Source organism: Passer montanus, unplaced genomic scaffold, assembly GCF_014805655.1.
Source record: "Passer montanus isolate IOZ18808 unplaced genomic scaffold, ASM1480565v1 scaffold28, whole genome shotgun sequence".
NCBI lineage: Eukaryota > Metazoa > Chordata > Aves > Passeriformes > Passeridae > Passer > Passer montanus.
In genome coordinates this window covers 9629403-9655270 of record NW_024367483.1, presented here as the reverse complement: position 1 = coordinate 9655270, position 25868 = coordinate 9629403, and the positions used below count along the sequence as shown (strand labels likewise).

Below are 25868 nucleotides of genomic sequence, written 5' to 3'. Positions count from 1 at the left end.
CCCCACACATGAATCACCTCACAGCAGGACAAACCTAATCCTTGTTCTTCCGCATGGAAGCACAGTGCCGAGCCAGAACATTCGGGACCGACACCGCTCTCACTGTACGACACATCCTTCATCTTCTTCCATACATTTCCTTCCTCCAGGCAACTCACTGACATGCCAAAACGTGGCTTTTTAGTGTAACACAAGATGACAACAATTTACTTGTGTACAATGCCTTTTATGAATAGTAATAGCATTGTCTTAGGTCAAGTAACAGTCAGGCTCACTTTCCAAGTAAAAGGATCAGTGGAGTTGATCCTGAGTGGATCCTGTCCCTAGGAGGCAGGGAAAGTGGTTCTGAGTCTCATTTTCCCCTTGGTTCCCTGAAGCTCCATGCTGTGTCTGCCATTATCCTGCTACTCAAGGTAAAAAAAGGAAAACATGAGTTTTCCATCCAATTACAGCAGTAATGAGGGAGTCTGGGAAAGGTGAAAACCCTCACTTTAGCAGAAAACTCTGACATCACAAGGCATTCAAAACCTTCCAGGGTCCCTTTCTGGCCCACACCACCATTGTCCCCTGGATGTGGGTGGAAGAGAAGCCCACTGCACCCTTCTGATGTCTCTTAGTTTCTTTCTTACATGTCTCCAAATTTTTTAAAGAAAGACTAAACCATTACCACTTTCTCTTATCAGCAGTGCAGAAAATCACATGTAATGATTGTCATTACTACAAATACTTCATGTTCAAATGCAGATTTTTTTGTTAGCATTTCCATTTCTCAGTAAGATACAAACTAGGCCAAGAGCAGCTCCCGCAGAGATCTGCACAACAGTCATTGGAATGTGTCTTGTGACATCAAGATGGACTCTTTGCTTACCACACCTTTGCCCTGCCCAGGTGCTTCCCAACAGCATCTCCTCCTCTTCTCTATCCAGATGGAAAAGCTGAAGGTATTACCTACCTACCTACCTACCTACCTACCTTTCTGCTGACAGATCATTCTGCTGGCATAGAAACTGTATACACACACATCAAATTAACCCCAGTAAAAGCCTACTCAAGCTCATTTAATCCATCCCCATTAGCTTATTGTACTGAAGCCAAAGCAGAGGCCCTAGAATGACAAACAGCCATCAGACACTAACACTGGTCACTGAAATAGAGCACTGAGAGATGATAAATGTTTCCTCTTTAAAGGATTCCTCCAACAGAATTCAACCCCCAGAAATCTGACAATGTAGGATATCTGCTGTGTCCTAGGAAAGTAACCACCCCACCTCCCCAGCCTCCTGCAGCACATGGTCCAGCATGAGAGACCAAGACTTTGGAACTGGCAATTCACACTTCTCGCAAAAGGCCAAGATTTTGATCTGGGGGAGAGGCAGAGAACAGAAGTCCCCCCTCAGGTCTGGCCCACCCCTGGGACTAGAACCACCCAGGACAGCAGCCAGCACTACAGGGCATGGTGTCCATGGTTTGGGACTGCGTGCTTGAAGCTAATCCAGGGCACAACTGCTCCAATGCTTTGCATGTGGAGGGACTGTGACAGGCAATGCTCACTGTTAAAGACAGTTAATCTTCTAAAATTTTGCTCTAAGGTTTGAAATTAGCCCAGCTACTTTTAAACACACCCCTTCACAGAAATGCCTAGTTCCTGATTTAAAGACATGCATAAAAATGATGAAAATATGGATTTTAAAGTGTGAAACTTTTTTGTCTGTCATAGGACAGAATTTGGTGTGTTACTGCTTGCTTTCCCAGTTTCAGCAACTCACTCCTTTGGGGAGTCCTGCAAGGCTTCCATGCACCTCATCTTCACATTAGTGCATGACATAAGATTTATTAGAATTTCCACCTTCTTTTCTGTTAACCTCAGAAGTAGGACTATTGGAGTCTATGGAAAAGTTTGACTTCTGATAAGAGAAAAAAGGTCAGAAAAACAACAGTGAAGGGAACAAAATTTCTCTGTAAGGACAGTAAATTCTTATTGCATTAATAATGACTCAGTCATGAGGACAGAGAGAAGACATTGTCAAGTTAGATACTCAGAAAAGGTAAAATGCAGAAGTGACCCAGTGTTAATGAAAACAGCAGTAATCCTATTATTATATTTTTGCCAGCCCAAACCTTCATGGCTTATGTTGTGATAATTGTAGTTAATGTCATTTACTTTGTAACAGGCAAATTATTCACAAAGAACATGGTACATACAGCTCATTGTAAATATTTTTGCATATTCAGTGTCAGCTCTTGTCTAGCTGCCTCCTGAGCGTTAATGCAGCCTGCATTGTATTGCAAAAGCAAGCCATTCAAAATAAATTCAGATTTTTAATGTATCCCATTTTCCTGTAAACAATGGAAGTCATGTGAGGAATAGAAATGAACTGGAATGCATGACACTAAAGTTGCAGCTATGCTATGTTGGTAGTGTTAAAACCCAGTGAGCTGGGTCTCCAGCCTGCAGATTTTAATGAGCAATCTTTGAATGTGGCATTGAGTTACAGAGAAAGATTGTGTGGCTTCCTTTTAAGTAATGATTTCCTCCTTTACCTTCCACATGCTCCTGGAGTTGAGATTGAAGTTCTTTCCCTTTGTTTGTGTTTGACTGGCCTATATTTTGTCAGTAACACAGGAGAGCTGCAGCCTGCCGAGGGAACTGCAGTGCCAGTCACCCACCTGCATGGCTGCTGAAGCCAAAGGTGGTTTGCCCACGTGGATGCTCCACAAAATGCCTTCAGGAGAGACTCAAGATTACTTCAGAGTCACATGAAATAACTGCAGACATTTTTTGCAAGCTCATAGTTGATGACAACATCAGCATTATCAACTACCATCTCCTTTAAGTCTTAAAAAGAAAGTGGCAACTGCTGCCAGCGTGCTCTGTCCTGGCGCTGACTGGAGCAGGGTGCCCTGGGAACACACTGTCATACCTAGGAACACTCAGGAAGGCTCATACGTGTGGCAGGCCATGGGATGCACATGCAATACAAGGCAAGCTGTGCATCCTACGCAGAATAAAGGGTTTCTGCACATGGGAGGAGGGTAGAGGTGCCTGGAAACACCAGTGCCAAAAGCTGAGGAGTCTGTGGCTTTGAGCACCACAGCTGAGGATCACCATTTTTTGAATGCAGAGAGAATTTGGCTACATGCATATTTTTTACAGGATCACGAAGCACTGAAGCTGGAAAGCTCCTGTGGAGTTTGTCTGGGCCAATCCCTCTGCAGAGCAGGGCAGGTGAGTGCCTTGGGCCCTTTTAGCACCACTGCTGAAAGTCCTCTGTTGTCTGCCTTTTTCTTGTACTTTGATCCTTCTTTCCACTTTCACACTGCCTCCTTCCCCTGTTGTCAGCACAAATACCAGTGCAGCTGCCTGCTGATCTGAATGATGAATGTACCCAAGTTCAAACTACACTTCACCATATGTAAGCAATTTTAAACCATATCATGTCTCTGATGTGGCTCACGGCAACTGCACCAGTGCTTCTGCTGACAGGATAGGAGGCAGCCCAAGGCAGGCAAGAAGAGTCAAGACAGGCTGGGCAAATCTTTCTGCAGCGTGCCAAATGCTGCCATTCAAAATGCACATGCCAGAGTCATGATTTGTGGCTTCTTAATTTTGTGCAAGTACTTACAACGATGCCACTTCAGACAGGGATACAGCTGTAGCAGTGTGAAACTGCCTTGCACTGGCATAGCTTCTGAACCTGTTGCAGACATCCTGCCTGCAGGGCACTGCTTGAATCCAGATCCCCCCTTGACCATGGGACAGTTCACCTGGTGAACTGCCTGCCTCATCTCATACTCTAGCGTACCCATGCTAGAGTATGAGATGAGTCTGAGCCCACAGATCCAACCTCAGTAACAACACACTTTTTCCAAAGTTCCACATGACTGCAAGGCCTGGCCACCACGGAGAAGATCACAGGAAGCCTGGGAGTGGCTGAGCACAGCACTGCTCCTCAGACACCTGTAAGTATAATGGCTTTGGGAGAAACAGAGCTGTTTCAGAAGTGGTCTGAACTAAACAGAGATCTCACAGCCCCCATTTGGTAGATGTCATATGCAAGATGGAGGTAAAGCACTTCTAGTTAATCTCTTTGCAGCAAAGATACAGCTGCTATTGGTGACATTCAGGCCTTGTGACTCTCCAGGTCGAGGCCAGCATGCAAAACATCACATGAGATTCCTTTGGGTGTGAACAGGAGCACAGCTACCAAACAAACACATACTTAAACTCTCCTGTAACAAGCAAGCCCTGGCAAGAAGTGAAGTATGTGAAATGCACTACTTCTCCTCATTTAATAGTGCTGGCAAGAGAGTCAGGGAGTTTTCCACCTGTTGACCAAGCTGTTCTATATTACAAAGAATAAATAGTTGAAAAAATAACTTATACCAAGTGAAATTTTCCCCTGATATTTCCAGCCACTCCTAAACAGCCACAAAAATCTATAGAGGCATGACCCCCAGGCTTAACCACCGTATCTTTCATGCCTGAGGAAGACGGCAGAGAACAGACTGAGAGTGAGAATAAATCTTCAGAGTTTCTGTGTGGCATCAGACAAGCTTTCAAACTCATGTCCTGCTTACACCATAACAACACAGCAACATAAAGTTAGCAGCCCATGCTTGGTGACCTCAGGCAGGGTGGACTTCTGGACTAACTACCCACCACAAAGCACCTTCCAAAAAACACAGTATCTGGACATCTGGGAAGAAGATGGGGATTAGCCAAGCAACTCCCCAGAGAGATGACAAGAAAGTTGAACAGTTACTAATTTATTGGGGGGGAAAAAAAAATGCAAATTTCTTTGCAAAATTGACACATATTTACCTTCAATGACAGCAATATATATATATATATATATATATAACACTTTTTTTACTTACAATATATACCTATTAATTTGGATAGGAATTTAAGTACAAAAAAGTTTATTTCACTTATTCCTTTAAGAACATATTTTAGTGCAGCAAGCTTTGAAAATTTTTCTGCAGAAAAAAAAGCTCTACAAAATTCACTTTTTAAGCAAAACTATAAGCTTTCACAGTTGCTCCTACCTTTCTCCTACTTTCTTAAACACCAGCAATTAAGCATTTAGATGATGGTGATCACCGAGGGCAGGAAAAGACACTTTCTCATCTTATATGGAGCACGCCATAGCCTAAAAGGTAAATGCTGTCTACAAATCATTACCTTACAGTTGCTGCTCCTTGACAAGGCAACTTTCATACTGATCCAAATGGAATTTTACCCTGATTAATTACTTGCCAGATTCACTCAGAGACAAGTTTAGGCAGCGTGGAGTCAAAGGAGAGAATGAGGAATGAAATATTTTGGCACAAAAACAAGTGCTTCTTAAAGGTAAAGTGTCTTCTCTGTAATTACAACGTTGAACTTAGATTTGGAACATTTTTTTTTAATTTGCTACTTAAGCCTATGCTATCTAGAAACCCAACACACTTCCATTTTTCTTAATAAGTTATTTTTGTTTCTTAGACGATTTTACTTGACTGTTCATGTGCAGTGACAAAACTCATTAAATGGAACTTTTGCTTGACAGCATCTGAGTTTATTCTAGAATTAGCTGTGCTCCTCTCAAAAACAGAAGCAAAAATAATTTAATACCTTTTCAGCATTATTATTCACCAGTTTCACAATGGATTATGTGGTTGCCTTCAGACCACAGTGTAACACATGCCCCTAGATTAATGTTTAAATTAATAACTATGTATTTACAATAGAACCCAGCACCAGTATTTCTCAAGAGCACAGACAGATGTAGTTAAAGGCAGGTTTGAGTCTGCATATGCTTACTGCTTCTGCCTAAATTCTGTGTGTCCTTCAGTGTGCTCTGATTTATGTGGACTGTGACAGGTAATGAGCTACCAAAAATGCCCAACTACCAGTGGGATACCAGGCTCCAAAAATTGACTTAGTGAATTCCAGTCCATTAGATCAGATTACAGTGGTCTCACCCTTACATGGCTAAGTAAATTAATATTTTCATCATGAAATCAGTACCCAAAGTACCACAGTGGAGGAGGCAATAGGGACCCCATAACCAGCCTGGTTTAAAGAGCATGCTCTTCTTCCTTCTGGACTCCTGCATGGTAAATTGGAGAGCAGGAGGAATAAGGAAGCGCACAGACAAGAATTACCACACCACCTGCATTAACAGATTATGCTGAAGCATGTGTTAACTGTAACATTCAAGTATGTTTTATTAAGTGTTATAAAATATATACAATCTCAAAACACAGCGCATTTTGCACACAGTTTGTCAACCCTCATGGGTATCACTACAGCATTCAATAGATGACACACTTCCTTATGAAATCAGCAGACCAGAAAGCTAGGAAAACCCAAAACTACTCTATTTCAGATTACAATCTCTTTAACACCCCATTGCTTAAGGCTATATTTCTGCTACCTGAGTTGATTTTGTTAAATTCACAATTTTTTGCATCTCCAGGGAATGGGGTGGGGGAAGCAGAGAGTAGGGATGATGCACGCTTTTCAAAATACAAAAGTAGTAAGAAAAACGTCAGGAGTGGCTTTGTAAACTTTGCATTAAAAATGTGAAAAAGAAAAAAATTGGTACTTACAAAACTGAATACAGCCTACTTAAAAATCTTGAATCTAAAGTGAGATCAAGTAAAAAAACCCCAGCACTTCATTTCATAATGTACTTCAGTTTCACCATACAGGAAAGTCATGCAAAAACTGATGCCTGTTTCTTCATGTTTATACCACTGTTATGTCACCAATCTTGTGTGCGATGTCATACTACAAAAAGAAAGAATATCATTAATCTATAGCAACAAGAGGCTAGGTACTGTAACATAAAGTAATTAAATGCACTTTTATACCAGTTTATACCAGTGTCTGATAGCAAAAAGGTGAAGTGGTGCAGCAAATGAAAACTTCATTTATCAGTGGACTATAAATAACTGTTTAACATGACAGGAAATTTTCAGTATCTCATGGATTTCCCAGTGCATACCTACTGCATTGTACTTTTAAAGTACCTGTCAAAATCCACCAAATGCCTCTTTCCTAAGTTTCATACCAGTAACTTGCATTGTCAAAGAACTACACAGTTCTCTTGTTTACTGCCATGAACACTCCGTTTTCTCAAAGTGTCTCATCCCAACCTGCACACCTGTTCATTTCACCATTTCTTTAGAAATCAGTTCTAGCTTCTTGACTGTTGTTACTGACTTTTCTGGGGATGATGTTTTGTACAAAGACAATAAATCATTCTTTGTTGCAGTTACAGTTCTCTATCAGCTCTATATTCTTTGAGTTCATATTCTAAGACTGGTATTGTAAGAAAAATGATAACTCATCATTTTTGCCACATCTCCATGCTACAAAACGCACTTTCTACATGCTGCCTTTACCTAAATGCTGCTGACAGTCACCAATATTAATTCTGCAAACATGATAATACACCAGAAAACAACTCTTCCTAACTAATAATCCACAAATGTATATGGATGTATTGTGTTTACTGGAAACATCTCATTTTCTTACTGAACTTCAGTTTATTACAGGTGTTTGTATAATTGCACCCATCCTCACAGATTTTTAAGACGTGCCTCAATGACACAATAATTTCTCCATGAGAGCAATAATTAAAACAACTGACTCAGGCTATTTCTCCAACAGCTCACTTTCTTCTTGAACACTGTCATGCTGCAATTAGAATTACACATCAAATGGAATCTTCCAGTTGCATGTGACAGTAAAAGGAACTCAGAACCTTCCCAAAACTTTGTTTGGAAGAGTAACTCAAAGCAGCACCAAGTTCTGCTTGGCTGGAAATCACAACCTTTGGCTTCTTTCTATTTCAAGCCTGGCATGAAATCCTGCTGTTCTCTGAACTTCATTCTGGCTCTTGTTCACATAATTATTGTTGTAGGGAATGTTAAGAGACTCATTAATTGGGAACCTGAACACTGAGGCCAGAAATGTCCTTTCTATATTCCTGTCTTTGCACCATGGATTGCATAATGCTTCTATTTCCTACCTCTTTCATTTATAGCTCTCAAGTTAATAATTAGAAAACATATGCCTTCTAAATAAAGTTTAGCTGCTCCACACGTAGTTCATCCTATCACATTCTACTGGAAGAACCTGAAGAAACAGTGCTCTTACACTCCAAAACATGTATAAATCCAGCTTTTCTCAGGGATAGGGCAGGTGTGCAAGCAGGGGTTCATGTAATGATGTCTCTCCATCAAACTCCTCTTTGCTCCATTTCATGAACAAGTCAAGAGAAAATTAGCATATCCTGCTTATGGAGAAAATTCTGCCACGTGGCACCCAGAGACAAGCTGGGACAGGGGAATAGTTCTTGATATCCCTGTTGTTTGGAAAAGCAAATGTGTTTTAAATCTGATACTTAAATGAGCTAGAAAGGCAAACACAATCTGTTCTCCCTTGCTGCACTGCCCCAATACTTTCAGTCTTGATTTTCTTTTCCTTTCCTTCTCATCCAAGCAAATATCTAGCAATAAAACAAAAAAAAATTATTAAAATAAAGAAAAATGCAGTCTGGCAAGTGAACCTTAGCATGCAGCTAGAGGCTGTTTGTGCAGCTGTGATAAAGACTAAATAAATAAATAATAATAAAAAAAAAAATTGAAAACATCCACCCCCCAGTGTGGTAGCTTATAAACAAGATGTGCTAAGTCCTTTGGATCGTGCAAGGAAAACTATCAGTTAATAAGAAACTACTGTCTGCCCAGGTACTTGCAATCATAACACCATTAGATTTAAGCTGGAAAACCAGCGGCCAGTTTGAAATCCACTGTATAAATGTAGTTTAAAGTGCCTAATGCCTAAAGCAGAGACAAGGAAAACTAGCTGGGAACAGAATATATGATAGAAAGTGACAATAAAAAGAACGACCCTCCACAAAAGCGTGATCAAAAGCAACATACCAGACTCAGAAAAAAAAGAAAAACCTGCCTAAAACTCTGTCCTACTCCAGTAGTGAAATCCATACCACAGCCAGGAATAAAAAGGCAGCACGTGATAGAAAGAGATTGGCTAGGCACCAATATAAGTGGGAAGCTGCAGGCGAAGTATGAAACACCAAGCACCAGGGCCAGTGATGCCAAGGAAATTTCCACTTCTCTGGTTGTAGCTCAGCCTGTCACACACAGGGTTAGGCACCTCCAATGTCAGTAACAGTGAAGGAAAGCACTCAGAACATCTGGAGTCGGTATTTCCATTATCTCACTCTGAGAATACCTTCCAAGACACCTGCAGTGAGCAGCAGGGAAGAGGTGCTGAGGGAGTATCAAATGGAGTGAAGAGGACACTTTCCCTCGCATTGGCAATGGCTTTGGGGGATCTTTCACCATCAGGAAACCCCATAATGAGATCTACTCAACTATTATTTTTCCTACAACCTGAAATACTCATGGAGCAGCAGAAGTACTGGAAAAGTGACTGCTGTCAGGACAGAATTAAAAAACAGGAAGCAGCAGGGGACAGAGAAAACCGCAGATGGTCTCATCAAGATAACGATCTTTAAATACATCTATTTCAAAATTTCCTATGATTATGAAAGAAATGGAGAGAAAGTACTAGATGGACATCTGGTGAAGACTGAAAAGGATAGCAAAAAGTCTTGTCAAGGATAGCTTTAAAAACAAATGACAGTGCAATGGGAAACCCTAGTTCCAAAAGCCACAAAGAGTCAACAGAACGCTCCACTCTAACAGCTACTAGAAATGATGAATGAAGAGGATATGTCAATGCCAATAGAAAATAAAAAATAAATTTAAAAAACACCTCTCAGCTAAGTCATGACAGAGCCAGGACATCAACCCTAATTCTTCAGCTTGCTAATCAGAGTCCTTTGCCTTTGGATTCTTTTGTTATTGTTTTTATTGCTAGTGAGTGAGCTTCTGTCAGCCATGTCAGGCACTAAGGATGTCCTCAGCCTCCTTGCATGTTCAGCAATTTTCCCCTCATGTACAAACCATAAAGCCAGCAGCAAATGAACTAGCTCATATGGCTGGCACAAACATGAGATGCTGACAGAATTAAATTCACTTGTATAATGTAATGACCCAATTGTCGCTGTCAGTTAAAATCCCAGCTTGCTCAGGTAACACCAGGGGCAGGGAAATTATGTTAATTTCTAATAGGCAACAAAAGGGACTGTTGAGCATAAAGGCTGTAACCCTCCTTCCAGCCCTTTCATCTAGGAATAAAGGATTTTAGTGGGTTGGTTGAGATTCCTGCCTGCCCACCCAGTTCAGATGCGCAAAGATCATACTTAAAATAATAAACCTAAAATACTTCAAGTAGCAACACAACCTTGATTTTAAAAACATAAAATTGCTGTCTAGAACTTTGATGCTTTCAAGTATGCAAATCTAGCAAGATCACAGCTGTAGGTTATCTGCACGAGAACCACAATTTTCATTGTGTTGCTGCTAAATGAAAACCAACAGACACATTGATGATCCAGCTGAGGATTTTTTTTTCCCTAATGAGCTGCAAATGAAGAACCATAATTGGTGACCTTAACTTCAGTCGGAAAAATACTGACATTTTAACAGGTAGCTCTAAGGTCTACTTCATACTAGGCAATTGGACAATAGTTGCACCTATTTTTTGGGTAAATAAAAGGGATGTAGAAGTGTGTACTTCCATCCTAGCAACAGTGTTTGTACAGATGATATAAATATGCGTTTCTCATCATAACTGTTACAACCTATCAAAAACTGCATTCATAACTCAACTGTACATTTCTAGAGCTTTTGTTAGAATTTATTTTTTTTTTAAATGTTTAACTGATACAGATTACTCAAGTATTTTCCTGAGTAAATGATAAGAAAATAATCATCTGGCACCTTAGAAGGCTCCTCAGCTTTCTGTTGGAAAATACTCTCAGAAAGTCACTACAGAGCACCAAACACTTGGTCACATTTAGGCACAGAGAGATGGGGACAGAGGCTGCTAAAGCATCAGCTGTGGGGGACACTCATGATTCCCAAACACAACATTTATTACTCTGTTTCCATACAAAGCACTTATATTTAGCCATAATTTTTTTTTTCCCAAATGGGCTGGAGACAGCACAGGAATCCACAGCATTTTTTTGGAAGTTCTGTTTTAAACACAGTGAGTTTTCCCATCTTAAACAGGAATACAAGATCATTAAATTTAAATAGGTTACCTAAAGAGGTCACCCAAACCACAACTCAAGTCCAAAGCAGAAGACATTGTGATGCCTAAGCAACTTCATTTTGAATTACAGAGTACAAGGATGAAACCAGGGCAAGACCAAACAGTTCATTTCAAGCTGACTTTTCAGTAAGTCTGAATTTTTCTCACATACCAACAAGAAAGAGGGAAGAATATGTGAAAATAAACTAATTGCAAGCTTTATTTTGTATTTTACAGATGAGACGAACGGTTTCTGATCTTGACAGTTACAGCATTGGAAGTGACGTGGAAGGGCATTTTATTTATCTGGAGAAGAAGTGCAGTGCTAGCAGCCACAACATAAGCTTTTTGACATGTTTCACAAACCACCAGCTGTGCCCCAGAATTGGCATCCTCTAGCAGGCAAAACAATTCAGTAGTGTTATGTATTCCCACCAGCTGCCTTTATTTCTAGTCTAAGGTATCAGCTTCACTCCCACCTGAGCTATTGTACCGGGAAACAGAAATCCTAAATTAATTCTATCTTGATCTCCTACAGCTAAGTAAGGCATAGCATAAGTGTTTTGACTTCAGCAAATAGTTTCTTTGAAACACCACCCACTTAGCTGCCTGAGGAGTCATCTGTGAGTGGCTGGGACTACAATCAGAGCCCTTAAACATTGGGAACAAATGCTCTGCTGCACAATTGAACTTCCTTGAAATCTGACTAGTCCCACCTACTGTTTCACAGGTGAAATATTACCTAGTGACACAAAATAGGGAGATTCAGATCCCTGGATGGGAATAGTCTCAATTACAAATCACTAACCAGGACAAGTCACAAGTTGTAGAGAGGTGTTGTTTCACTTGTACAGCAGTAACTGGCCACAAGAAACAAAAGCTCAAGTTGCTTTCCTACTCACACAGAACCTGACATAATTGGAAGCTATTTACTAATGGCACTAAATTACTTTTATAGCTCTTTACCACCTGATTCAGGACTCCTTCACAGCAAATTCTAACACAAGTGACCACTGCACCCCTGGAGATGTTTGTGCCCAGAGCACCAAAGAGCTGAGCTGTCACCATTTGCCCTGTTTGGAGGATTCAGGAGAATCTAGTTTCTTCTGCTTCCTTACACAGTACTGTTAGTAATAATATAACCAGTCATCACCTGCAGAAATTATGGATGGTAGGCAGAGTATCAGACTCTGCAATTTAAGCAGTGAAGGTATGATGGCTACATAGCAGCTCTGAATGTAAAAATATTTTGTGTTAAGACCCCTAAGCCAGATGTTGCTAGAAACCAGAGTAGGGAAAGGTTTCAAGAAGTTGGAAAGTTCACGCATGCTTCCAGAATTCCCATTCCACAGCAACTGATTAGACTCACTGCTTTGCTCTGCCCAGTTTGCAATTAAGAGAAATTCTCTGGGAAGGAGAGTACAATACCCTTCAGGTACAGCACTCAGCTTCTGCCCTGCCTGCAGCTCCCCAGAGCCACAGCATCCAGCCCTGGAAGTGGGACAACTGTCAAGGCATCACACAGCTCCCTGCGCTTCCCAGCGGACAAACTGCCTCCAGAGGTTTTTCCCCTAAGAAAAAATTAGATTAACATCTGAAAGCACATCATTTTATCTTTGGTAATGTCTCTTCTAATATTGCCACTTTTTAAAACGGTTACGTAATCAAGTTGTATAATCAACAAGCTCAACTTCCTTACAAAGATGTTCTCCTCCCTCCCTCCATCCATCCATCAACCCTGGCATCATGCAGGGTTCCTGTATGAATTGCACTGCTTCATTTCCCAAATAATATGGTACAATTGTCCTTCATCTGTTTCTCTAGACAGCATTGACCAAAAGAAACTTTATTAAAAATGAGGACCCAAATTGCAGCTGCTGCCACTAAATATTTTGCATACCCAAAGCAACCTGACCAGTGCTTCGACAGCTGAAAGCTGAAGTCTTCAAAACACCAACTTACAAGGGTGATACTGACTTTGATTTCCAACAATATAAAAATCAAAAGATACTTAAAAGCTCCCTATTTCCAGAAACTTGACTTTGAATGGAAGTAAGAAGCAGGGATAACACAATCCTCCAGGCCAGTATTTTCTGCCAGTGGTTATTTTATAAAATTAAAGATTCATACTCTTCTCCTGGTAGCTGTGCCAGCACCATTCCATAAAAAGCCTAAAGCAAATTAGGACAAGCAACAGAATCATCATAACTCAAGCACACACATTATTTTTAATTAAGATGCAAGTTTTCACGTTTTGAGAAATCACCTATGGTCATAAACAAGCTAAAAGTAGTTTTAGAATAAACTGACACTTGGAAAGGTAGGCAACATTCATAGCTTTGTTTCATCCTATTCTTACTTCTGCTACTTAATGAGTATTTTCTTTACAAACTATTCTGCTTTATGAATTTACAGACAGAAAACAAGGCTAACTTGCTGTCATTATCTGCTTTTTAAAATAGCCTAGCAATTAATTGCCTATCAGTATTATCATAGAGCTTTGAAACAACTCAACATCGGGAAAACAAATTAGAGGCAGTAAACTCGAAAGACACAGCCAACATGTTCAGAGAAACAAACAGCCAGACCTTTTATGACACTTTATCCAAGGCATTGTCTAACACACATAATCAGCTATTTTCTTTACAAAGTATTCTGCTTTATGAATTTTTCAGATAGGAAACAAGGCCAAGTTGCTGTCATTATCTGCTTTTTAAAAGAGCCTAGCAATTAATTGCCAGTATTATCACTGAGCTTTGAAACAACTCAACATCAGGAAAACAAATTAGAGGCAGTAAGCTCAAAAGACACAGCCAAGATGCTCAGAGAAACAAACAAACAGCCAGACCTTTTATGACACTTTATCCAAGGCATTGTCTAACACACATATAAAGGACCACAGAGGTTCCGTAGAGCTATCAGGTGCTGAGTGCCCTCTCTTCTGTCAGGACACTCAGGAAAGTTCTAGCTGTTTTGCTGGAATTCCACAGACAAGCTGGAAGTAGTACTCAGCTTCTGGTTCACGGTCACCTATTCTCCACATAACAGACCTGAGGAGCAGCTGAGGCATGCAAGAGCCATCTGTGACAAAACTGCCACCCTAAGTTCAACACTTCCATCCTTTCCCAATCTTGACATGAATGTTAAAAAGAGTGTAAGATAGGTTTCTTAGATCTCTATTTATGGAGACAAATCTGAACTTCCACTTTATTAGGTTTCTTTTGGTATTTAAGCAAGACTCTTAATTTGAAATAAAATAAAAAAAATCCTAGAGGCTTATCCACCAGTACTCCACTTAACTTCACATGCTTGTGCACACATATGTTGGGTTTTTTATATATATAAAGAAGTCACTGGAACCTCTGGCCTGGCCCAGAACACAAATATATCAAGATAGGCATGCATTATAACATATGAACATGCATATATCATTGGCAAATATAAGTTAATTATGCCTCCAATTATACAAACTTAATACATGCCATTAATGCAAATGGAGCCCATGCCAGACTTTGGATCTCCACCCAAGATGACACTGGAGAAATCACATTAATCTCAGGTAAAGTTACAAGAACAATAATCAGTTAGCTTGCAAGGACAAGCAGTGCAGAGTGTCCCAAGTCAGCTTCATTGAAACTGAAAGAGATGCAGATTAACACACTCACAATAAAACCCCCAAGCATTTTATCAACATACTTTGAGTGCTGTCAACCTGCTTGTTTGAACTTTGAAGGAAAAACATTAATCAGTTTCAGGAATTTTTGGTTCTACCTAAAATAAAGAGGGATTAAATCTAATCTAAAGTTCATTTCCAGGCTTACATTTCAGTATAACTATACCTACAATTAAAAACCCCATCTAAAAGAGCATATGTTAAAATATCTAAAGTTTTATTTGCAATAAATAAAATTATTCATGCCAGCATGGTATACACAGCCATATTTATTAGTTCACTTCCAATTACATAAAGAAAAAGCTGAAGACATATACATGTGCTGCTTTAAAATAAAGACAGACTACTGTTTTCTCCAACAGTTTTATTTCAAAAAGTACACAAGTCTGTCATGGAACTATAGCATTTTAAAATTCTGGATTTTGGTTTTTTTACAAATTCACTCACAATACCTGTATTTTAAAATACCATTCCCCCAAAAGTGTGAATATAAAAACCTCATACTGAAATTCATATCAATGTTCAAAGTCCATGCTTTGTGCATGAGAAATGTAACATTGTAACGTTTTGGATCCCAGGAAGTTGTTATTGCTCTGATTTCAGCTGAGCTATGCCTCAGTGCTAGGGGATTATTCAACAAAGGGCCCCAAAAAGCACCTATCAAGTGTATAAAACAAGGTTTAAGTGACACAAATAGCATATCATCTTTAGACTGAACAAAGACCTAGAGTGATCCAGGATATATACACTGCTCAGAACAAAACTAAAAGCTTGTCATGGAAACCAGTAATATACAATATTCAGCATTACATAAAAACTTGCAATTCAGAAGTCTTACTTGCACTATTAAACAGGAAGCATACATCTAATATGAATGAGACTATCAAGAGCTGAGAAAGACGTATGCATTGTACATTTCTTTCAAAAGTCATGTTTTACCCCTCCAACAAGGCATTTCTGTGCACCACACAGTTTTGGAAGAAGTATTTGTTCTTAGGGAAGGAAGTTTCACACAAGTATCTTTAAATACCCACTGCAGAAAGTTGATGAAAACTCTTGTAATGTATGGACAAGTGTTACATAACCTCTACAGTATTACAAGTCTAACACTTTATTCACACCATGCTAAAATTGAGGGGTTTCTTTCTACATATAGTAGTCCTCAACAGGCAAGTTTACAGTCATGACATTAACTAGAGGTTTCTTGAGCTCACTTAGAGTATTTACACAATGGTACCACCCCCCCCCCCCCCTCCCCCCCCCCCCCCTTTTTTTTTTAAATGAGACTTTAAAAATGCCACCTCCTAACTGGTGTATCAGCTGCCATCACTTCCTAAAAGTGTTCTGTCAGCAGAGCTCTCTGTCACATCGGACACGTCATATGTTTAACCAGTTCATCTCCCACACAGCTAGAAATTATTGTTAAAATACAGTAGCTGCTTTTGAGAATCATAATCCAGTGTAAGTGAACAATCTAGCAACAAAAGAAATAATTTATAGTAGTAGTATTATATTTTCATAATAGTGTTGCATCCACCCAAAAAGGCATGATGATAGCAACTTGAGGCAGAGTTTACCCCAAGTCAGAGGTTCTATATTTCAGATAAGGACTGTGTCAGATTCCATTTCTTTCATTTTTCCATGCAATTACATAAATAGACAGACACTGTCAAGGCTGCTAAGCCTAACAGCCAGGCTCTGAGGGCACATCAGGCTGTCCTTCTGCCCATTTATTATTTTGCACAAGCTGACAGAGCATCAAGCATGTGTAAACTCTGCTCTGTGTGCTTTACTGAGACAGGTTTCTGAGTTTGAGTGTCCTAGGGCTTACCTGACTGTAAGTTACAGGATCTCAGGCCAAACCAAGACCAAACCAAACAAAAAATTTAAAAAATCCCTCAAACAACCAAAAACATATAGGTCCACAGAAGGCTTAGAACCAAATTTAGTAGGTTTGCTGCCTGGTTCCTTAGGTTTGTCTCAGGCCAAACCAAGACCAAACCAAACCAAAAATTAATTTAAAAAATCCCTCAAACCACCAAAAAACACATAGGTCCACAGAAGGCTTAGAACCAAATTTAGTAGGTTTGCTGCCTGGTTCCTTAGGTTTATAGCTCTCTCTCAGTCTGTGATTCACTTTAGTCTTGCACTCAACTTGTATTTGTAGTAACTACACCCTTTTCATTAAGAAAGGCCTTAGTTTCAAGGTAAACAATCAGTGTATGATTAACATCTTGGAAGTCTCTTCTATCACAATAATTGGATGCAAAAACATGTCTCCTCATCTATAGTTCTTCAGAAGCTATGTTTGGCACACTTACTAAGCCTATTATTCACCACATAAATGCATTTCAATCATCTCTCTCATTGGTACAACAACTGAAGAGCTTACACAGGAACACAAACACTCAAATCATAATTAGCAATTGAAGGAGTTAAGTGACATTTTGAAATACAGAACAATACAGAGAGAGAGACACTGAAGTTCACATCCAAAAATAGGCATGAAGAGGTATAAATAGTACATAAGAATCAAGAAATCAGATCACAAGTTTTTGTTTTAAGAACTGTACCATCATCTAAGCACCTGTTCATACAGTATGTTTAGGCACCAGAAATTTAATAAAAACTGAAGTTACAATCAGGCAAATTTTATTGACAAGGCACACATGAAAGATAAAAAATCTGATCTCTAACAGTATCAGTTTACAATCTAAAAAAGTTCCAAATGTGTAAAACTAACTCTATATTACTTAATAGCCATTCAAGTTTCTAAATTCAGTATGAAGGGCATGTTAAAATCATGAAATTGTTTGGGTTATAAGGAGCTTAAAGATGACCTTGTACCAACCACTGCCATGGGCAGGGGAATTTCTTTACATTAATAGTGCCAGCCAAAAATTGTGCACCTATTTACAGATAGGACAAACATTTAGTAGTAAGCCAAAGAATTCATCACAGATGTATGTATAGGCAGCTACAGATAAGCAGATAATAAACTTAGAGGTCTGGGTTAATGTTGTTTTCTCTCACTGTTGCTACACACAAATAATCCTAACATCTTTCAACAGGCTATTCAGATATCTCCTTCATCAACATCAGTGCACATACTGTAATGAATTTAGTTTTCCAAAATACCTTGCAGTTCAACATCTCTAGCTAGAGTAAGCTTCCTTCATCAACATCACTGCACATACTGTAATGAATTTACAGTTTTCCAAAATACCTTGCAGTTCAACATCTCTAGCTAGAGTAAGCTACAAACTCTCCCCGACCTGCTCCCCAGCACAAGACAAAGAAGGTAGAAAACAGGAAGGAAGAAAGAATTCACAGATTCAAACTGTACAGAGTTTTAAATTGAGCTTTTGCAGGTATATAACAGTCATCAGAAGCTACCAGAAGTCCTTAAATACATGTGAAAGTAAGACAAGGAATTGTTGTGTTTCTCCTGTATTGCTTTAAGTTTGCAAAATTGGGAAGAAGTGTTTTCAATCTTGCAACATGAGATTTGTATCAACAATTCTGGGTAATTGTTTTCTCTCAGTTACATGAAATGCTTGCCCTCCACAGTCTGAACATTGGTTCAGAATATTTAGGGTTGTTAAAGAGGCAAGAAAAAATGAGCTTTCTCTCCTTGCAGATTCATACAGCCAGACATTAACATCTTGAACAAGGACTGACTACTGCTTAGGGGCATATGAGAAAAGTTGCTTCCACTGTGGTTAGAGCAAGAGGACAGACATCAAATACCAGTTACTTAAGAGGTCTCATCAAATCCCCACAGAGCTTCTAGGAAATTGCTTTGGGAAAAAACTAAGAGCACTGCCTCAGTATCTAACCAGGCATTGGAAAATGCAAGGTACAACTAACTTCAAGACCTGTGTAAAGATGCATTAACTCATTCTTACTGTGACAGTAAGAGTTGGTCTGTAGGTTTTAGAGCTTAGATACTTCTATCAACAATCTGATAGGACCTCTTGCATCAGATAACATAAGTATTAAGTTATCTGACAGGACCAGAACTAGTTATTGTAAAAAAATTTGTGTTTCAAAGAACTTGCAAGGTTTTCTGTCACACTTCCACTCATTGCCCTTTTAAATTCAGAACAGATTAATTAAATAAATTGAACCAATCAAATGACTGTCTGCCCCTGAAATAAGAGCTCAAGTACTCCAAACAAACATCACCAGGTTAAAGAACCACATAAATACTCAATTTGAACAGAATTCAAAGTCATCCTTGGTATTTTCAGCCCCCTGCAACTATACCAGACAGTGGCCAAGTTAAAATATTTTTGTTATTCCACAACTGAGAATAAAATCTCAGGAACTCTGAGAAACTTCATGGTCTACACATGAAATGCTTTTGTTACTTCTCACCTGTGTCTCACTGTTACACATTCAGAACTGTACATTAGCTGACAGTGTCAGAACCTCCTCAGCAACCTACCAGAGGTCAAAATACCTTCAGTGTCCGATATTTATTTATGAAGTTCAACGTTTTTAGCAAATAGTTCAACTATCATATGCAAATAAGTTTAAAATTAAACATGAGAATTGGTGGCTTTTCAAACTCATTTGTATATTCTCTTCAAGGAAAATTTCATGCCAGTGTTTAAATGAGGGATGGAACACAGTATTTTTCTCTAATACTTACAATGAACACTTTAAAAAAACAGCTTTTAAATTAATAATATTTTATACTATCGACCCATCTTTGCTTTGTGCTGGAATCATCACAGGAACAGCTCCCATTCTACTTAAATTAGGTGCAGCTACCTTTGAAGGTGCAAAGGCTGGGTTTTGAGTAGGAGCACGTTCAAAGTCTTCACTTGGGACTTGGCTATATGGAGTTTTGGTAAATCCTTCCATGTTGGAGGGAGACATTGAGCCCAGGGAAGAACGATTGCTGCCGATGTAGCTGCGAGCTGTAGAACTGCGACTCTTTGGAGGTGGAACATCTTCTCTGAAATTAACAAAACACACCAAAAAAAAAAAAATCAGTTGCAGAACAAGAGTTCAGTCACCATTACTTTAAAACAAATATTCAGTCTGGGTTTTTTCTATTCCAATGTAGTAAAAAATATCCTTATGTCTTCCTTTAAAGCAACAAAAGACCCCCCCAAACCCTCAATATTCATTGCCTCTAAAATGTTTGCTGAAATTAGACAAACCACAAAAAGTTCTCCGACAAGCCATTAGTGTTATAATAAGCTTTCCAGATTAAGACAAATCTCAACTGTTAAGTAACTTATTTGCAGAAATACACATTTAAAAGTTAATCTTCCAATAATACTGCTCAGAAATAGAGACACGTTGTTACCTGATATCATGATGTACTTCTTTCTCGTATTTCTTCTCTCTGTGCTTCTTACAAAAACAGAAGATGATAGAACACAGTACAGAGAGACCCAGCAGAGTTCCTATAATAGCTCCAGTAATTATACCAGCTGTATTTACGGCTAGAATAGACAAATAACAATACTGTTTGTTAAATGTAAAGCTATAAGACCTTTCTTTAAACATTAAGCCCAGTATCTTTCACATGAGGCAGGTCAATAATACTGAATCACTGAATCAGAGGGGGAGTGCTCAATCACATGCATTTAAAACAGTAAGACTTGAAGTGGCACCCACAAATTACATAAGAGCACTGGGGTTTTTAACCATTTAGGAGTTTAGAGAAAAAGGCTGTTCAGCTTAAATACAAGAACACTGTGTGACTATTACACAGCAAACACTTACGAGGGGTGACATTCAGCTCAACAGAACATTCATCCGTGCCAACTCTGTTTGTGGCCACACAGTTGTATCTACCAGAATACTCTCGAGAGGCGTTTTTCAGAAGAAGTTCCCCTGTATTTTTATCTACAAACAACAGAAGGTAGAGGCTTACCATTTTCCTAAATATAATTCCATATTTAATATCACAGAATTATTAAACCAGCATACACATGAAATTTTAACTTAAAAAATGCTATACGAAACAAACCATATTAAAACAGTTCTATCATGCTGTAAAATGCTATTTTTTGTAAGTCTTATCCCATTAGAAATGTATTCCACAGCATTTGACTAGCTCTATCTGCTGAACAAGTTAGATAGGGTCTATATTCTATAGAACACATTCAGTGTCCCCAAAATACATTCACAAACCCAAAATTAACATGGTTTTTGCAAGTTGCAAGTCACTCTTGCACAATGTCCCACTCATTCTTGTCCAGCACTGACATTGCCCATTTCTTTTTGTTACCACAAAACAAATTTGTGATGTAGAGACAGAACGGGCAAAACAACAGTAGCCTAAAATCTTGAGTGGTACAGAGGACATTAATGATCAACAGATTCACTGTCAAAACAATAAATAAGAGACATCAAATAGGAGACCAGGAGTCAAGTCCAAAATGAAGAACAGTACTAAGGTTCTTCCTTTGTAGATGATTTTTAGGGATCTGTATTTTAAGATATTACATACTCTAATAGAATGCAGAAGCTTACAAAAAAATGAAGATTTTTGCTTTTTTTAAATCATATTGAAGCCACATCTGAATTCCCTACTGTTCACTTAAGCACAAAAGCAAAACCATCAGCAAGCAGGAGAACTAACAACATCTGGGCACAGGTGCGCATGCTACCGCAGCTCTTAATGATAAGAATCTCAACTTGAAGCTTGAAACATTTCCAAGAATGAATTAAAAACCAGAATCAACTCCAGCTTGTTTCAAAGTCAGTTTTGTTAGAGGGCAGAAGTGGCATTTAATCTTGACTACTCTAGAGTAATACTAACCCAGACATGCTTACAAGTCAGGATAAGCCAAAAATAATATTGCAATCTTTTTAATTATTTCAGAGTAATAAATGAAGTTTGACAGTACTCAGCACGGAAGTGGCAGGAAGATTCTGCGTGCCAGATACTCTTTTCCAGTCGTAAGACAAAAGTGGGGATCCTTCTTGTGACACACATTTCAAGGTAACGTCTTTTCCAATCTCCTGTGATCCTTCAATGGAACATTTAGTCCGTGCTGGCTTTACTAATAAACAAAACATCACTGAATTAATAACAGTCACAATCAAAATGTTTCCTAGTTGTGTTCTAGCAGCCAGTCCATTCTGTGAAAGATAAAGTTTGTGCCACAAACCATTTCTATGCACAGAAAGTCTTTTCTACAAAATACAAGTTCTATAAATGCTTATTATTCTAAATACCATTCCCTTAATTTCCCAGAACAGAATTATGCCCACCCCTCCCAAGGCCTCAATAATGACCATAATCACCACAGATTCAGTACAACACTGCCCAACTGAAGCTTTCATTTCAGACACTGAAAATAGGGTGGAATAAGCATATAAAAAAATCACTGAAAATTCAGGAAAATAAATTATCTTACCAAGTACAGTCAACTGTATTTTTTTGCTTTGAACTCCAGGAGCCTTCTTCACTTTGCACTGATATGTGCCAGTGTCTGATGCCTTTAAATTCAGAATATCCAATGAACCATCACCAGATCTGGGATCAAGATTAGTAAACTGCATTCGCCCAGTCAAACCAGCATAATAATGATTATAAACCCTGTCTACAGCATACATAATTATCTATAAAAAAAAAAAAGAAATATTATTCAGAAATCCACTTAGTGTGCAAACATTTAAAATCATTTCATCTCTTTGAATTCTCAAGTTTCTTTCTATAGTTTTAACCCCAGAAATAAAACAGAGTGAGTCAAATATCTCCACCTTCAAAATATCACCACACACAGCATTATAGTGAATACTCCAACTAAACACCTGACCAAGTACCAATATGTCAGCATTGATTTCTGACTCAAAGAAAACTGTTTAGAATTGCTCCAATTTAACTCTGCAAAACCTGCCTACTAATATAAATCATCTTACTTACAAGGTTTTCAAAGACAGGAAAGCATTAAGAACTAAAAGAGTTAATATATTTAAAATTAAGTCCTCATGAATCTATTTTCAATAAGGAAGATAACACAGGTATAAAAGCAAAGTTTGCTTTTTGGAACTGAAGTCTATTTAATTTGGAAGTTCTTCATTAGAAGGCAAGTTTATAGTGAAAAATGTCTTAACATTTCATCCTTAATCCAGTATTTCAAAACTTCCACTAGATTTCATGTGACTTGTGCTTCAAAGCAATTTAAGATCACAAGCATTCCCAACCTGAAAAGGTGGAACTTTAAAGAGTCAGTAAAAACCTCATACATTGACCTACTGAAACAACTGAACTAACACTGTCCAAAGAGAAGTCTCTACTTACTATTTGTTCCTTCTTTTGGTTGTCTGCTGGTATCAATACCCACTCAATATCTAGTGGTCCTTCATCTTCTTCCGAGAGTTCAAAAGTACATGGCAATGTAACTTTCTCTCCTTGTGCTTTTTCAAACATTGATGGGTCAACTGAAGTTATAGTTAGGCTTCTTGTCAGACCTATAAAAATATATTTTTATGTTTTGAGAACCAGTCAGACACAGTTGTTCACCGTAAGTGCTCTATCACATACTTTTCCTTATAGAAATCATGCCATTGGTCAGACTTGTCACCACTGAAGGGAGCCTGTGCAGACCCTGACACCCAACACAGTGCAAAGCCCCGTGCTGCTCATTTGGAATTACATCCAACAGGCAGCTACAGCTTTCAACCCATAGTTGTTGTTTTTGGTTGTGTTTTTTTTGGTTTTTTTTTGGTTTTTTTTTTTGCACAATTCACGTCCCACACAATCCTAAGCTAAACATTTTCCACAGCAGGTTTTTGAGTCACTACATAATCACCTTACCACTACTCCCTCACTGTAAAATGAAAGTATGGAATAGCAGTGAAGTCTGCCAGGACAGACAGAATTCATGAGAAGTCCTAGGTTGGACGTAAGTTACTTCACCTTCTATTACAAGGACTCCTCCATTTCAGGGAGACAGAAGGCAAATTAATCTTTTCCAAAAATCTCAATGAGTTTTCTGCATTTGTTTGTCTGTTCTGCTTGTTTTACTCCTCTACAAAGGCTGTGCAATCCTTATCTGCATGCCTCTAGGCAAATATGCTTCCAAACAACAAATTTTCCTCAATTCAACCCTGAAAAAGAATCCATATAGTGACACAAAAAGAGCTACTCAAAAGGCCTAAAGCAAGATTCCCCATTTCACCACAAACACAGCCTTGCCTTATATCAAATGTACAGGCTTGCACATCACAGCCAGGATGTGGAAATATACCCTTTGCTCATGATGGAAATAGGTTTGGCACTGTTACATCAACTGTTTTGTTGGAAACCAAGCTCAGATTTTTGGTCAGTTTATGCGTGCAGGTTGCTAGACACACACAGATGTGAACACAGCCACAAGAGCTGCAAGGCCACCAGGAGAGTGGACAGCCTGAGGAAGATAGATGGCTTGGGTGCCTTTTACAGAGGTAAAGTAACAGCCTCAGAAGGAAACGTCTTTAAAATCATTTCACACAGTGCTTTTTTGTTCTAACTTGCACTTCTCCATACAGTAGAGGAGCTCCAGTGAAGTAGAGGAGCTTCCTTCAGTAGATCATTGAATATGATGAGTTGGAAGGGACCCAACAGATATCCTTCCACTTTTTTTAAAATTTTGCTCTCTAGCAAGTCTTTGCATTCTCTTCCTGATGACAAAACAACAGGATCTTTAACAGCTATTTTAAAAAATCCTTCAGAAAGAGAAATTACTTGACATACTAAATTCCAGACTACAGCCTGCTAGAAAAGCCTTTCATCGTAGTTGATTATTAAAAAACTAGGTAGGATTATTATGCTTCCTACCATTCATGGTATTACTTTTCATGACATTACCCTCAGTCTGGTGGAAGGAAAAAAAAAAGCAACATCAACCAAAAAAATCCACATCAACTTGAGGTAGGAAAGAGATCTATGTGCAATGTCTCTTACCAACAACGTACACCTTCTCAAAGACAACTCCATTCGATTGGTACTACCTCTTTTTTGACCACAGCAAACAGATCTGAACAATTAATTCTCTGCCACTAAGTAGTCCTATCCCCTCCTAAAAGATCTTTTCAGATTTTCAAACTAGCCATTCTAAAACTCTGAATAAGCAAAGACAACACTAGTACCACCTCTGTTTATGGGTAGATTTAAAGTACATTAATGTTTCCATAACACACAGTAGCATTTACATTACTAATGTAAATTCCTGAACTGTTTTTTCAGCAACTTCCATACTCTTCTGTTTCCCTTCCCCCCATGGCCTCATTAGGGAACTGTAATACAATACTCTCCAGTTCATCTCCAAATTGCATCTTCAACATTACTACATGAAAGAAAAGAGATGCGAACTCAAACGCAGTTCAAGTGACTGATAATGAAATACATTATGATATTACTTACATCCTTAAAAGCCTCAAATCTGTAACCTGGGAAATTAGGAGCTTTCATTCTGAAGTAAATCACTGAAGCAGAGCTGCTACTCTGTGGCGGCATCTCCAGTCACAGTCACTTTGCCATCTGAAGTTCCACAAAAAAGGATCACGGCACACACATTTGCTTTCCCCTCCCCACAAGAGACCCTGCTGAGAATTTCACAAATGGGACAATAATTCACGTAAGAGCAACACTCTGTCTTTTCACAGCAGATAGTGGGTAATGGAACTCATACTCTGAAGGCAGTATGACACATCCCTACTACTAAAAAAGTATCAACCCCTGTGATTTTCAGTTGTTACCTGCTGAAACACAACATGGCCAGAAAAGAAAAGGACAGATGAGTATTCATGTGCTGATTTTTTTGACTACTTTTCTAAACAAATGGGACTTGTACAATCAATGTATTATTTCCCTCCCTCTTCAGCTGTTACTTGTTCATCTCTTCGATGACAATTTCAAAACAAATATAAAAGAAATAACAATCCAGTACAAACAGAAGTCCCCCAAGTACTCATTTGTACTGATATAGCTAATAAGTATTAGATTCTTCAACTATCTCTTGCTTCTTCATTGCCAGACAACTCATGCGAGTATAA

At 38.7% G+C, this 25868-nt stretch overlaps 1 protein-coding gene across 3 annotated transcripts in view; it reads right to left on the bottom strand.

Moving 5' to 3' along the window:
- Positions 1 to 5619: 5619 nt before the first annotated feature.
- The window catches only part of CXADR (CXADR Ig-like cell adhesion molecule), a 33720-nt gene continuing 13471 nt past the window's right edge, over positions 5620 to 25868 (bottom strand). The window contains exons 2-8 of one of the 3 annotated variants that reach the window (XM_039713248.1): positions 23134 to 23303; positions 22247 to 22451; positions 21734 to 21889; positions 20604 to 20726; positions 20182 to 20320; positions 19638 to 19824; positions 5620 to 6778 (exon numbers count right to left, since the gene is read on the bottom strand). In XM_039713248.1, the coding sequence (XP_039569182.1) occupies positions 6737 to 6778; positions 19638 to 19824; positions 20182 to 20320; positions 20604 to 20726; positions 21734 to 21889; positions 22247 to 22451; positions 23134 to 23303 (1022 nt within the window). In that variant the 3' untranslated portion in view covers positions 5620 to 6736. Of the gene's footprint in view, positions 6779 to 16842; positions 17997 to 18034; positions 19825 to 20181; positions 20321 to 20603; positions 20727 to 21733; positions 21890 to 22246; positions 22452 to 23133; positions 23304 to 25868 lie in introns of those variants that run through there. The other 2 variants (XR_005627931.1, XM_039713247.1) reach the window with 2 other exon arrangements.